General features: G+C 39.7%; 1 protein-coding gene across 9 annotated transcripts in view; it reads right to left on the reverse strand.

The window, feature by feature from the left end:
• Positions 1-12976, reverse strand: part of mllt10 (MLLT10, histone lysine methyltransferase DOT1L cofactor) — a 137009-nt gene that overhangs the window by 34091 nt on the left and 89942 nt on the right. For 8 of the 9 annotated variants that reach the window (XM_012965640.3, XM_012965637.3, XM_004915433.4 and 5 more), the window contains one exon: positions 1498-1673. In XM_012965640.3, the coding sequence (XP_012821094.1) occupies positions 1498-1673 (176 nt within the window). The remainder of the gene's footprint in view (positions 1-1497; positions 1674-12976) is intronic. The other variant, XM_031903498.1, reaches the window with a different exon arrangement.

Genomic DNA, 12976 nt, shown 5'->3' on the forward strand with positions numbered 1-12976 from the left:
CATTCTTGGATGCTGTTATAGTTACCAAGTTTTTATGGCAGAGCTCTTGTGAAAGGGCTGTATGTAAACAGCTGTGCATGTTTTGTTTGACAAATGATTGCACCACAATTAGTTTAAAGACATACTAGAAAGAACAATGATTAGCTGATAAGATAAAAATGAAAAGTAGCAGCAGAAAGCTAAACCCAGTAAGATAAGCTAATTCCAGTGGGAAAAATCACAACACTGGACAAATAAAAACAAATAAGCGCAGTATACACATTATTCTGCATTCTTATAATGCCCTGCTTATAATGTCATGCAATACCAAAATACTTTACTGAATTGGGCTTGTGTTTTATTCAATAAACATTCATTAGCCTGCCCACTTTAGCTACCTCTGTGACAAACAGCCATCATAAAGAGCCCTGAAAACAAAAAAGGCTGGATACAAAGAGACATCCAATTAAATACAATACTTTGGTCTCAAGAGATTGTGCTGTGTTGCTTGCCATGGCAATGATGGACATTCAATATTCAAGGACTGATGTTGTAAAGGTAAGATGCTGCATTTTGAACAGTGTGATAAAATGCTTTGAGGCCGCAGTGCAAATGTTTATCATTAAAGTCCTGGGCTTCTGGAAGGGATCAACCCCGCCATGTACCATTGCTCTTAGAGCAAGTAAACACAGCAGTTCTGTCTTGTTGTTTCTGCCTAATGCATTTTGTGTGTCACAATACCCACTTTCTAACTGTGGCCACCTCACTGTTACTATAATATCTATATCTGCCATATTTACAGGCTGTGCAGGTAAATGTACTGCAATGCACTGAACAAAAATGGTGTTGGTGTTGAACAGGTATTTTCCACAAGAACCTCAGGACAATCTTGTGTGTATAAATGTTCAAAAATATTACATAGCATAGCAATTGCTTCCTTCTCTATATACCAGTGATCCCCAACCAGTAGCTCATGAGCAACATGTTGCTCACCAACCCCTTGGATGTTGCTCTCAGTGGCCTCAAAGCAGGCGCTTATTTTTTGAATACTTGGCTTGGAAGCAAGTTTTGGTGGCATAAAACCCAGTGTAAAGCCAAACAGAGCCTTCTATAGGCTGCCAGTACACATAGCCAGTACAAATAGCCAATCATAGCCCTTATATGGCACCTCCAGGTACGTTTTTCATGCTTGTGTTGCTCCCCAACTCTTTTTACATTTGAATATTGCTCACGGGTAAAAAAGGTTGTGAATCCCTGCTATATACATTGTGGGCATAAATTCTGCTACCTTCCAACGGCTGCTGAACTTCAACTATGTGCATCTCACCAACAGCTTAATCCTTTGGGGTGGGCTAACGATGTGAGCTGTAGTGAACATCCCTGGTCGGTGTTATCACCTTACATCCTTCCATAGATGGAGGCCTCCGTATTTCTGCATTGCCACGGGGCACTCTATTTACAAATATGTGCCCACACCCAACACATACCATGCACCTTTCTCTATAAAGCAAAATGTACCTGAGTTGCTACGGTGTTTGCTGGAACAGTGGCTAAAGATGAAGGGGAAGAGGAGACTTCTTGCTGCAAATGAGCTGCTGCAGGTTGTGGTATGTGGGAACTTGATACTGGAGTGCTGGAACCAGACAAAGCACTGGGAAAGGATGTGGGGACATCATTGCAGTTGCACAAACTTGCTGTAAAAAAACAAACACATTCAGCTTGCAGTTGTTAACAGATAAAGTACATAAAAAACTTATCAGCATATGGCATCAAAAGAATAAAACCAGCAAAAAGAAACTGTCTTCTATTGAACAGGTGAATGGAATAAAAATGTATGAAATTATACATATCCTTGTCTCTTGTCTTAATCAGCACTGAACTTCAGCTACTAAGTTTTAGCCTTATAACTTTACAGCCTAATCTGGTTTCATAAGAGAGCAAGTGGCCCCAATGAGTCTAGACATCTTTATCATGAATTATTTTGTTTATACTAAAGATGTAATTAGATAAACAAAACCAAAATATTACAGAACATGACTAACAAAGGGATACTATCATGATGAAATACTACTAGGATAGTAAAGGGATACCTTTCAAGAGTATCAAACATTTACAGTTGTAAAGGAAAACAATCATTTTTGTTGAGGTAATAAAGAGCCCGTTTAAATGGTGGTCTTAAGCCATTAAAAATGGGTCTTTGCTTGGGCAGTTTATCTCCTTTACTAACCGCAAGCACGGGAGGAATTAAGCCTGTGGAACCAATGTTGTGGTCTTGGCAGTCACACTCCTATAATAGTTATGGGGTTATAATAGTTATGGGGAAGGACTCCTACAGGAAAGTTCTTGCGACTTCTTGGAAAACGAAGCAATGCGTATGCCTCCCCACCGGGAATTTACTTTATTGCCAGTGGAAAGGCATTCCCCATGGGTCATCACCCTTATCCAGAATACTCGGGACCTGGGGGTTTCTGGATAAGGGATCTTTCTGTAATTTAGATCTCCTTACCTTAAAGGGATTCTGTCATGATTTTTACTGTGTACTTTTTATTTTTAAAATGACTGACACAGCAAATAATTCACTCTAACATTTAAAACGTTATTCTTGAACAAACAAATGTATTTTTTTTAGTTGTAATATTGGTGTGTAGGTGCAATATCAGTGCATTGTGCCCGAATGTGAGGTTTGAGAAGGAGCAAGCGCTACACATTAGAACTGCTTTCAGATAGCATATTGTTTCTCCTACTCCCATGTAACTGGAGGAGTCTCAAGTCAGACTTGGATTTCTTACTATTGAGTGCTATTCTGATACCTACTGGGAGCGGCTATCTTGTTCCCTTCCCATTGTTCTGCTGATCGGCTGCTGGGGGGGGGGGGGGGGGATATCACTCAAACTTGCAGCTCAGCAGTGACTGAAGTTTATCAGAGCACAGGTCACATGGCTGTGGCACCCTTGGAAATGAAGAATATAGCTAGCCCCATGTGAAATTTCTAAATTAAATATATAAAAAAAAAAAAAATCTGTTTGCGGTTTTGAAAAAACAGATTTTAATGTAGGATTCTGCTGGAGAAGCTCTATTATCTGATTTGTTTTGAAAAAAACATGCTTTCCCTTGACAGTATTCCTTTAAGTCTATTTAACAATCATTAACATATTAATTAAACCCAACAGAATTGTTTTCCTACCAATAAGGATTAATTATATCTTAGTTGGGATCAAGTACAAGGCACTGTCATTAGGCCAATTACTACAGAGAAAAAGGAAATAACTTTTGAAATTTTGAATTATTTGATGAAAATGGAGTCTATGGGAAATGGCCTTTCTGTAATTCAGAACTTTCTGTTACATGGGAGTAGGAAAAACAATAGGTTAATACCTGTATTAACAACACCATATAAGTAACAAGAGAAACATTTATATAGAAGTATTGTCAGAGTAACAAACACATAACCTGACATTAAAATAATACCAATAATACTGTGTGTCACAAAGGAAATCTAGAAAAAAATATTATTATAACAAAGAATAAAATATTATAACAAAGAAAAAATAATGTTATTTGAGTATCAAAGGGACACTTGTGAGGATACGGTGTCACAGTAAGAAAGAAATGCTCACAGGAATAAATATGCAAAAAGTAAAAAGCATTTCCTCGTGGGGACACAGTTTGAGTATGAATGGAGAACTATCATGAAGATATATTGGGGTAATCCTGCCTCTCAGACATCTGTGGACACATATGGAGGCAAAAAGCATTTTAAAAAAGTCATGTACACATGTATTGACTGCATTTTCATTATGCCCAGAAGGTGGTGTTGGTATATTCAGTTGATGGTGGTTCTTATAGAACCTGCCACTAACATTTTACATACCAGCCCTAATGAACTATATGACAATGTGATTGGAGCCAATTAGTATATTGAACGGTGTTGGTACAAAAGTGAATTTAAAAAAAAAAAAAAAAAAGCATTTTAAAGCCTGTAAAATGGAGATGTTAAATATGTCTTAATTACTATAATACCTTAAAATCAAGTCTGACAACAAGTCTTCTGCATGTTTCTCTAAGGGTTTGAAGATCAAATAATCTCTTAACATATTTACTGGCTTTCTCCTTTAGGCAAATCATATAAATCACTGTCTAATTGCACTACAATGGGATGGAAACAGACAAGCAAAGAAAATGCTAATTTGGTCATTAAAACGATTACTTTCCACTTTGATTATTTCCCATTTTAAAGCATTACTGTAGCCATGCAACATGGTTTTGTGGATAAAGCTTAAAAAACAAAGCCACGGATAATAAGAGCCTACCAAATGTGCTGCAGGAAATGTACTATACGTAAGGGCTGCTATACTTTAGCTCAGAGGAATATCTGCAAGCCAACTGAGCCAAATCTAACGTAAACAAAGCAAAAAAAAACCTCAAAATTTCATTGGCTTGGAGTAGTTGTAGTTATGAATCTGTCTTCTAATATTGACATCTTTTTCTATATATATATGAATTCTCCTTTTATTCATATTTATACAAATACAGAAGCCTATGGCATAAAGGGAGGCTAATTCCACTATAAAAACATAGCTATAGGCCTTATATCTCTCCACTAATAAAATGGGTTCTGCCATACCCAAGATCCTTAAGAATAATGGTTTGTTAATACCATCAAATCAAGCAGGCTCAGACAGGGGATTCAAAACAGGCCCTGGCATCCAAGTACACAGAGCCCCAAACAGCCCCCACCAGCCCAATAAATAGTGACTGTCTATGGCATCTTACAGCAGCCCCTCTGGCATTTGCCTGAACCCACAGATTGCCAGTCTGGGCCTGATATCAAGTCCCATATACTCCTATATAACCTACATGTAGTGTAGCAGTGTGCATAGTTAAAAAAAGGGGTCACACACTTTTTCCCTTTTTTTTTTTTAATTTAAGGTACATTTAAAAAAAAAAAAAAAAAAATACATTTAACTCCTAACAGATTATAAGAGAGGTATAGGGAGTCTGCTATTTCAGAATAAAGTGTAAAATACAGATCTGAAAAAATGAAATCAAATTAAAGCAATATTTATGGACTGTTGCAAACAGGGGCAGACAGGGAACCTCAAAGGGAATGATTTTAAAAAGTAACAATGACATAAAAGTGCTCTTTTTCAGGCCGTACATTAACAGAAAATGCTTTTGGGGTAGCAGTCATCTGTGAAATGTATACAGTCACTTAATTTATCTACCTTGTGCTAGATTGGGAACTACGTGTCTAAGGGGTAGATGGCTCAAAAGAGAGAGAGTGTGAGTGAACTGGTTTTCAGCACTTGAATGAATCCTGTTGAGATTCACAAAATGCATCAATCAGAGGAATCAGAGAAAGGTACAAGGCTTTCATGGGGCCTCTTAAGGCTGGCATCAATCCGTCTTCTTCTGTGAACACAAAGACAAGTATGATGGAAGACAGGGAGGTCGAATGTGTGCTCCTTTTCCTTTGACACCTAATGCAAGAAGAGGGTGAATAGCAGGTCAAAGGGTGGTCAGGATGCCCACCATAAGCACTTCCCTGAATGCCTGACACTTTATTTGTAGATGGTCCCACAAATTGAACTAAAGACTGGGTCTTTGCCCATATGAACCATACATGTGCGTTTGGCAACATAATTCTTATTGCTAGCAGAACGTTCTAACGTAGGTGGAATTCTTCAGCAACCAATAACATGAACAGCTGTCACAGACACCATCAATAACGGTGCAGCTCTATGCCAAAACCCATAGGAAAACAGAGGGTTTTATATTTAAAACAATGGTATATATATGAATTAACACTACTTTTCACTGTTTATACTTTTCTAATACACAAAAGCCATGAAAATTCTGTAAATTAAATCTTTATAAATCGTGCTTAGTAATGTCATTGGTAAATCTGGAGCTTAGTGATGTAATGACTGGTGTGTATTATATAGTAATTAAAGTGCCCCCTTATGGAAAATATAAGGATATTGCAAGTCACCTCGGGGTTCCATATCCAGTATAAAAACACTTGGCTTTCAGTCTTGTGCTTTTAGATAGTAACTGAACTCCTCTGTGACTTAAAATATCCTTATATTTTCCATAAGGTGGTACTTTAATTACTGTATAATACACACGAGTCATTAAAACCCTGTAAATTATAGTCTTATAAATGTTGCTTAGTGATGTCATTGGTTATAATTGGTGCTTAGTGATGTAAGTTCTGCCACATGACTAACTGAAACTTGCATTTTATAATAAAGTACCCCCTGCTGAAAAATATGAGGATAATAGAAGTAATGTCGGAGTTCCATGAACTTTACATGGCCATGGAACTGCTCAGTGACTTATAATATCCTTATATTTTACAATAAGGGGGTATATTATTCCCTGTATCCAGGATTGTGAACCATTAAGATACCATTAGGCTCTGCTGTGGCAGAACCCAGGTAGCAAGTGAATACATGAATACAGAAAAACTGCAAAATAAGATGCTTTTTATTTCTTTAAATGGGTCCACTTTAGACTGGAAGCTGAACTACAACTTGATTAGTACCTTTGGACAAGTTTTTATACAGGCTAATGCATGCAGGTCTACCATGGTATTTATGTCATCTCATAAAGCAATGTCACTGTTACTGGGCCAGTGGAAATTAAACTCAAAGGAAGAGAAATTACCTAAAATGTTACAAATAGCCTCTATGAGACAGGGCACATTAACAAATTCTAGCTGAGATTGTTGTTTCTGCACCTGCCATACAATAACTTCAGTTATTAAGGACTAGGAAGGAACCCGTCTAATCTGTTCATGACACATGCCAACCAGACAGGATTCTGAATATAACAGTGAAGGGTGTTGGGGTTTATACAGGGTACGAACATCTAGAATTTTGGAAAAACAATCCAATGGATCAAAATAATCATGAACTGTCTCCACTCAAGAATTACACATTACAAATAATAAATTCACTACAACAGGAATGGCCTAGTTCTGGAAACATCATTGATGCATCCTAAACTCAAACAGAGGGTCACGTTTTGGACATGCTGATGCTATAATCATAGCTCTGGTGTGGAGAGGGTTTAAGTAGAAGAGTGGGGCCTCTTGCATATGGAGTACCTCTAGCCAAAACAAGCTTTATGTGTGTCTTTGGAAGCACCAAATGTAATGGTCTCCCCTAATGATACCCAAATACTGAGATGTTCAGGAGCATATGCCTTGCTGATTTACCTGTGTGGCATAATCCTCTGTCAGTCTCTGTGACATTTTTCTCTTGTTGCTGGGAATTGCCATAAAAGAATTTAGGCAAATGGCTCTATACTTAATGCTGCTTGGTATTTAAGCCCTTGTTGCAGTAGTAAGGCAAGCATAGGTCACATTAGTAGCATCATGTGAACAGATCTAATTGTGCAATTGCTTCAGACACACAGTCAAGCTCTGCAGTATAAATGAACAGATCCTAGCCTGCAGGATGATATGTAAATGAAAAGCACCCTCTGTGTGCATGGAAGTAGGTTCTTTAGCGTGATGTACGTGCAATATTGGTCATGTATACACGGAGGGTAACCATAAACTAAAGTTCAGAATTGGTCGAGTGGCCTGGCCAATTTTAACCATACTGTGCAAGCATATGAGCATGTATGAGCAGCCAGGGGGTTGTCAGCCACCACTTTCTCCTGTTCTGATCACTTAGGTGGTTGGTACTAATGAAATGAACAGTCCAAAGGTGATCATTCACATGTACGACCCTCATACAGTATCTGTCCTTTTGGACTGTGGGCTGATTGGCCAGGGGAACCATAAGGCTCAGCTTGTATATAGTCACATTAGCTACTCTACAGAGGCAATCCTCTACATTTATTACCTAACACAAATGCTAGAACACTAAGCAGCAAAAAAGCACTAAGCGCACACTGCTTAAAAGCTCACTCTAAATGCATAGTGGTCCAGGGTCTGGGTGTGCTCTGAATTGGAAATCTAAATGACATGTAAGTTAGGAGACAGGTGGAAGGTGGGACACCAATATGCCTTACCTCATACCATTCCACCCCTTTAAAAAAAGAAGGACACTTATTGAATACATATGCTGCAAGTTGGACGCACGGATCAAAGATTCCTGTGCAGTGATGTACTCAAATTACAGCATCTCTTCATCTTATAAAGGGGTGAGATGGCAACCCTACCATCACTTATTAATACAGTTTTGCCGAACGCAGGCAGCACTGCATTTATGGGGCACACAGACAGTCCCAGACTGGGTTAAAAAATAGGCCTTGGTATTTCAAGTACAGAGATGCCTTAACAGCCCCACAGGCCCATTTAATAGTGACTGTTTATGGCATCTTACAGCAGCCCCTCTGGCATTTGCCAGAACCCAGATTGCTAGTCTGGGCCTGCACACAGAGACCTCGGTGTTAGATTTTGAAGCTTAGAGACCTGCAGCAATTCAGAAATGTGCAGGGCAAAAAAAAAAAAAAAAATCACAGCCCGTGCCCATTTTTTGCACTTTGCACCCTGTACTGCACTTTATAAGTGCCCCCTACGGTTGCTTATCTAGAATGGAGTGATAAGAATTCAGGCAAGCTTGGAGCCATGGTGGCTTTGATGCACCAATGATATTTCCAATTATTTTAGCAATGTGTATGGAGATGGCAACATCTATTAAGAAATAGAAAAACATTTTGATATCTTAAGTTAAAAAAAAAACTGAACAAGATGAACTCTAAATAGCACAAAAAATATAAATAAATTAAATTTACTTATGGCCTTTTATATAAAATACAATGGCATAGGTGCTACATAGTTGCATCTATTAACTTTTTATTTCTTACACTGTTAATTTCTGAATTGGTGATTATCCTATACTGTGATTTAGTTCATAAATACACTTAGCGTTACCCATGGGAAACGGTGATTTGAATAAAAACAGGAGAATGCTAAAAAAAAAATATGTGTGCCTTAATGCATATGCATGTAAGCCTTTTTGCTGGAAACACCCCATTTATACTCTTTTCATTAAAGAGGAATATTTGCTCTGCTTTGCATAGCAGACAGGAAAGTACGGTAATTAAAAATTTGGTGACATCCAATTTACCATGGCTAGTGCCATTTACATAGTTCCATGCAGGCTTCACCTTCTAGCTGTCAAAATGAGATTTCTATAATCCTATTAAACAAATCAGCTTTGAGAATTCATTGCCAAAAAGGCAAAACACTTAACCAACCAGCATGGAAGCTGCATGTTTCTTCTAAGTGTTAACACGTACATATCTGGCATCCCTAAGCCAAGCAAATACAGATCAGCATGCAAGTGGCATTCTTACCCCTCCACTAGTAATGGAGTCAACTCTTGACTGGGACTCCCTACAAATTAACTATTGAACTACCACTCCTCTCTTCTGCAGATATCTATGATATCTCTTGTAGATATTCTTGATAACAACATGAAATTTGTGCTAGATGCCCAAAGAAAGAATAAAAATGGGCTCAGTGGCTTGTAGGTAGTATCAGCTAAATTAATAATTTTAGTACTTTTAATAAAGCACTCATAAGTAGTGTTGATTAAATACACTGGATCTCCCTCATTGTGGTCAGTGGCATAAGTAGCCTGATCACACAGTAATGCTCAGTATTTGAGTGGCCCAAGATTGGAAGTGGTGATAAATATACCTTTTGTTTTCTCCCAATAGGGCCTACCCCTCCCACCCAAACTTGTCAGATGGACAATGTGCTCCAGTCTATGTGACTATGCCTTCTGTCACATCAGCAATGGTGCCCCAAGGTCAAGCCGTCTACCCTCTGCCCAGCTTGATCCATACTGCTGCTGCATAAGCTTTCACTTGACTGGAGACAACTGTGGCAGAGACATTGACATATAAGGGCAAAGACACACTAGCTACTTAGTAGCAGCTACTTGTCATGGATACTAAACACCCGAATATACCAGGCCACAGAGAATATTGAGAATTGCCTGTGCTAAAACACACGTAGAGACAATTATTTGTAAATTATCAGCATGGTCTATTGACAAGCAGCTACTTTTAGGTTGCTAGGTTACAAAAGCCATAGCAAGCAGATAACAGTTGAAATTCTAAAGGTGCCCATACACGTGAAGATCCACTCGCTTGGGGAGGTCGCCAAGCGAGCAGATCTTCTCCCGATATCAGGGAACATGTAGGCCCCTGGGGCCAAACGATCGAATTATAATGGTGGCAATGGGGCAGTCGGTTTGGGGACCGCATCAACGAGCCGATGCGGTCCCCGATCCGACTAAATCTTTTAACCCGCCTGATCGATATATCTGCCCAATTTCAGGCCAGATATGGGTCAAGCAGGCCCCTTGTTCCTGCCCCTACACGGGCGGATAAGCTGCCGAATCAGTCCAGGGAAGGGACCGATATCGGCAGCTACAATCGGCCCATGTATGGCCACCTTAAGCCTTAGAGCTGCACATCCGAAAAAGGCAAACAAGATGAATTTAAGATTACATATTTTTGATATACGGCTGTGTGCATCAATACTATATATTAATTTTAAGGAGAACTAGAACTAAATCATAAAATCAAAAATGGGTAGAAATGCTGTATTTTAGTTAATAACCAGCCTAAAGCTTCAGAATCAGTAATGATCCAAACCTTCAAAGCTGTGCACAGGGTCACCATCTTGGATTCTGCTGAGTGCGCTATTCAGAAGCTAAGCTTAGGGGTTGTTGCAAAGCATAAAGTTCACATCACAGAAGCGAATACTTCAGGGTTTTACTGGAGGCACAGATCTGCACTGCTTAAGGACAATTCTGGGCCCCAAACTGCCTTCCCTATGGCCCCGCCCTCAAAAGTTCAGCTCAGGAGCATGTTGGGGGGGGGGTGTATTGCTAGCAGAATTTCCAGTTTAATAATGGGAATTTTGGCTCTTAAAGCTACCAGATGCAGCTTTTTGCAGACTGTAGCAATGTGTGGGGTGCTGCTGCACAAGACAAGATTCTCACATTGACTCATGGTAGTAGCACTTTGACTGGTACCTGGGCCTTATTAATAAATGGGAAATAGGGGCAGAAATATCCTGCAGAGATGGGAGACCCCTCGATGTAATCAACTGGAAGATCTCTACAGTATGATTATTTTAATGCTTATAGTTTTTTTGTTTATGCTTATGCTTTTAATGTTTATGTTTTTTTCCTGTGCTATCACTATTTTGTCATTTTTCTGCTCCCAGGGCTGCACCCCTTTAGATCGTGTCTATTTCAGTAAGTGCAGACCATTTCTTCAAAATGCCTGCCTTGCTATATTGAACTTCACGTGCTTGAGGGTTATTCTATCACAAATTTCTTGGGGCAGTGGGGGCCCACCAATTAAATTTTGCCCAGGGCACGCTGGCCCTGGCTGGTAGAGAATCTTAAAACATAATGTACAGCATTTCTAGTATAATTATTTCTTATGCTTTAGTTCTTCTTTATAAAATGGAAAAAAGCAGTTAGGGCATCAGTTTGGTCTAGGTACAATGAACACTGCCAAGGACAGCCAACAGTAGAATGAATTAGTCCATAATGCAGCAGCCATTACTTACTGCTTGGCACTGTTTCTTTACTGTCCACAGACCAATATATTGAGCATGATGTACACATTGTATAGAAGGAAAAAACATGAAATGTAGAATAGCACAGGTCAACCTGTAATAGCAGCTGCTGAAAAAATGCAGTCAACATTAAACGCTGTCCAATAACTAAAGGAAGCATCACTCACAATGGTATTGTAGATCATTTTTTTCTTTCAGTTTTCCAGCAGCAGTTCTCCCCAAGCCTTCTAAAGTCTTTCAGAGTGTGACTTTTAAGGTGACCATACACGTTAAGATCCAGTCGCTTGGCGAGGTCACCAAGCGAGCGGATCTTTTCCCGATATCCCCACCTACGGGTGGGCCAAACGATCGAATTATAATGGGAGCAATAGACACAGTCAGTTCGGGGACCGCATCAACGTGCCGATACGGTCCCTGATCCGACTAAAGATGGCCATACACGGGCAGATCCGCTTGCTTGACGATGTCGCCAAGCGAGCGGATCATCACCCGATATCCCCACCTACGGGTGGGCGATATCGGGTAGCAAGTACCTTAAAAAAAAATAATCCGATCGTTTGGCCCTGGGGCCAAAATATCGGATTACATTTGCGCCCATGGGGCAGTCGGTTCGGGGACCGCATCAACGAGCCGATGCGGTCCCCGACTGCAGCTTGAGATTAACTCTTTATTAGCCTTTCCTTCTCCTTTAAGGCTAATGGCCCAAAGAGAGATTCGTCACCCACGATAAATCTCTGCTACCACAGGCGACTAATCTCTCCAAGATGCATTTTCACTGCCAACAAAGTATATTGCTGGTTGTAAGGAATATGTGTTGCTTAATTTTTCTGAAGATGGGCAAAGTTACCTCCAGAGGAAACTTTGTGCGACTTCAAAAAAGGAAGCAACGTGTATGCGATTCAATTTGTTGCGAGTGGAAAGGCATTTTGGAGAGATTAGTTGCCCACAATAGCAGAGATTTATGGCAGACGCCTAATCTCTCCATGGGGCATTAGCCTTAGAGAGTGGGTCCAGGTCTCTCAGCCTGCAGAAAAATAGCAGAGGAAATGCTCCATTTGCCCATGGCCTTAATGATTTGTGTGGCTGGGAGAAAAGTTATATGAATGAATTCTTAAAACCTGCATTTTAAAAACCAGTAAAAAGGAGAAAGCAATTGAAAAAGTCAGTATTTGCGGTATACTATTTAAAAATGATATGTTTTATAAGGGTAAACTACCCCTTTATGAATACCAAATCATAATACTTATGTTTAAACAGAGGAATTCCCCTGCTCATCACACACTCTGGCACATAACTGCCGGCTTGCTTGGGTTAGTGGCCTTAGCAATCAAAAGTACTGGCATCATGCTGCCTTGCAGTGCTGGGGTCCTGAGTTCAATTCTAGCCAGGACACTATCTGCAAGGAGTCTGTATGATCTCCCAGTGTCTGCGTAG

The sequence above is a fragment of the Xenopus tropicalis genome, chromosome 6, assembly GCF_000004195.4.
Source record: "Xenopus tropicalis strain Nigerian chromosome 6, UCB_Xtro_10.0, whole genome shotgun sequence".
NCBI classification, from domain to species: domain Eukaryota; kingdom Metazoa; phylum Chordata; class Amphibia; order Anura; family Pipidae; genus Xenopus; species Xenopus tropicalis.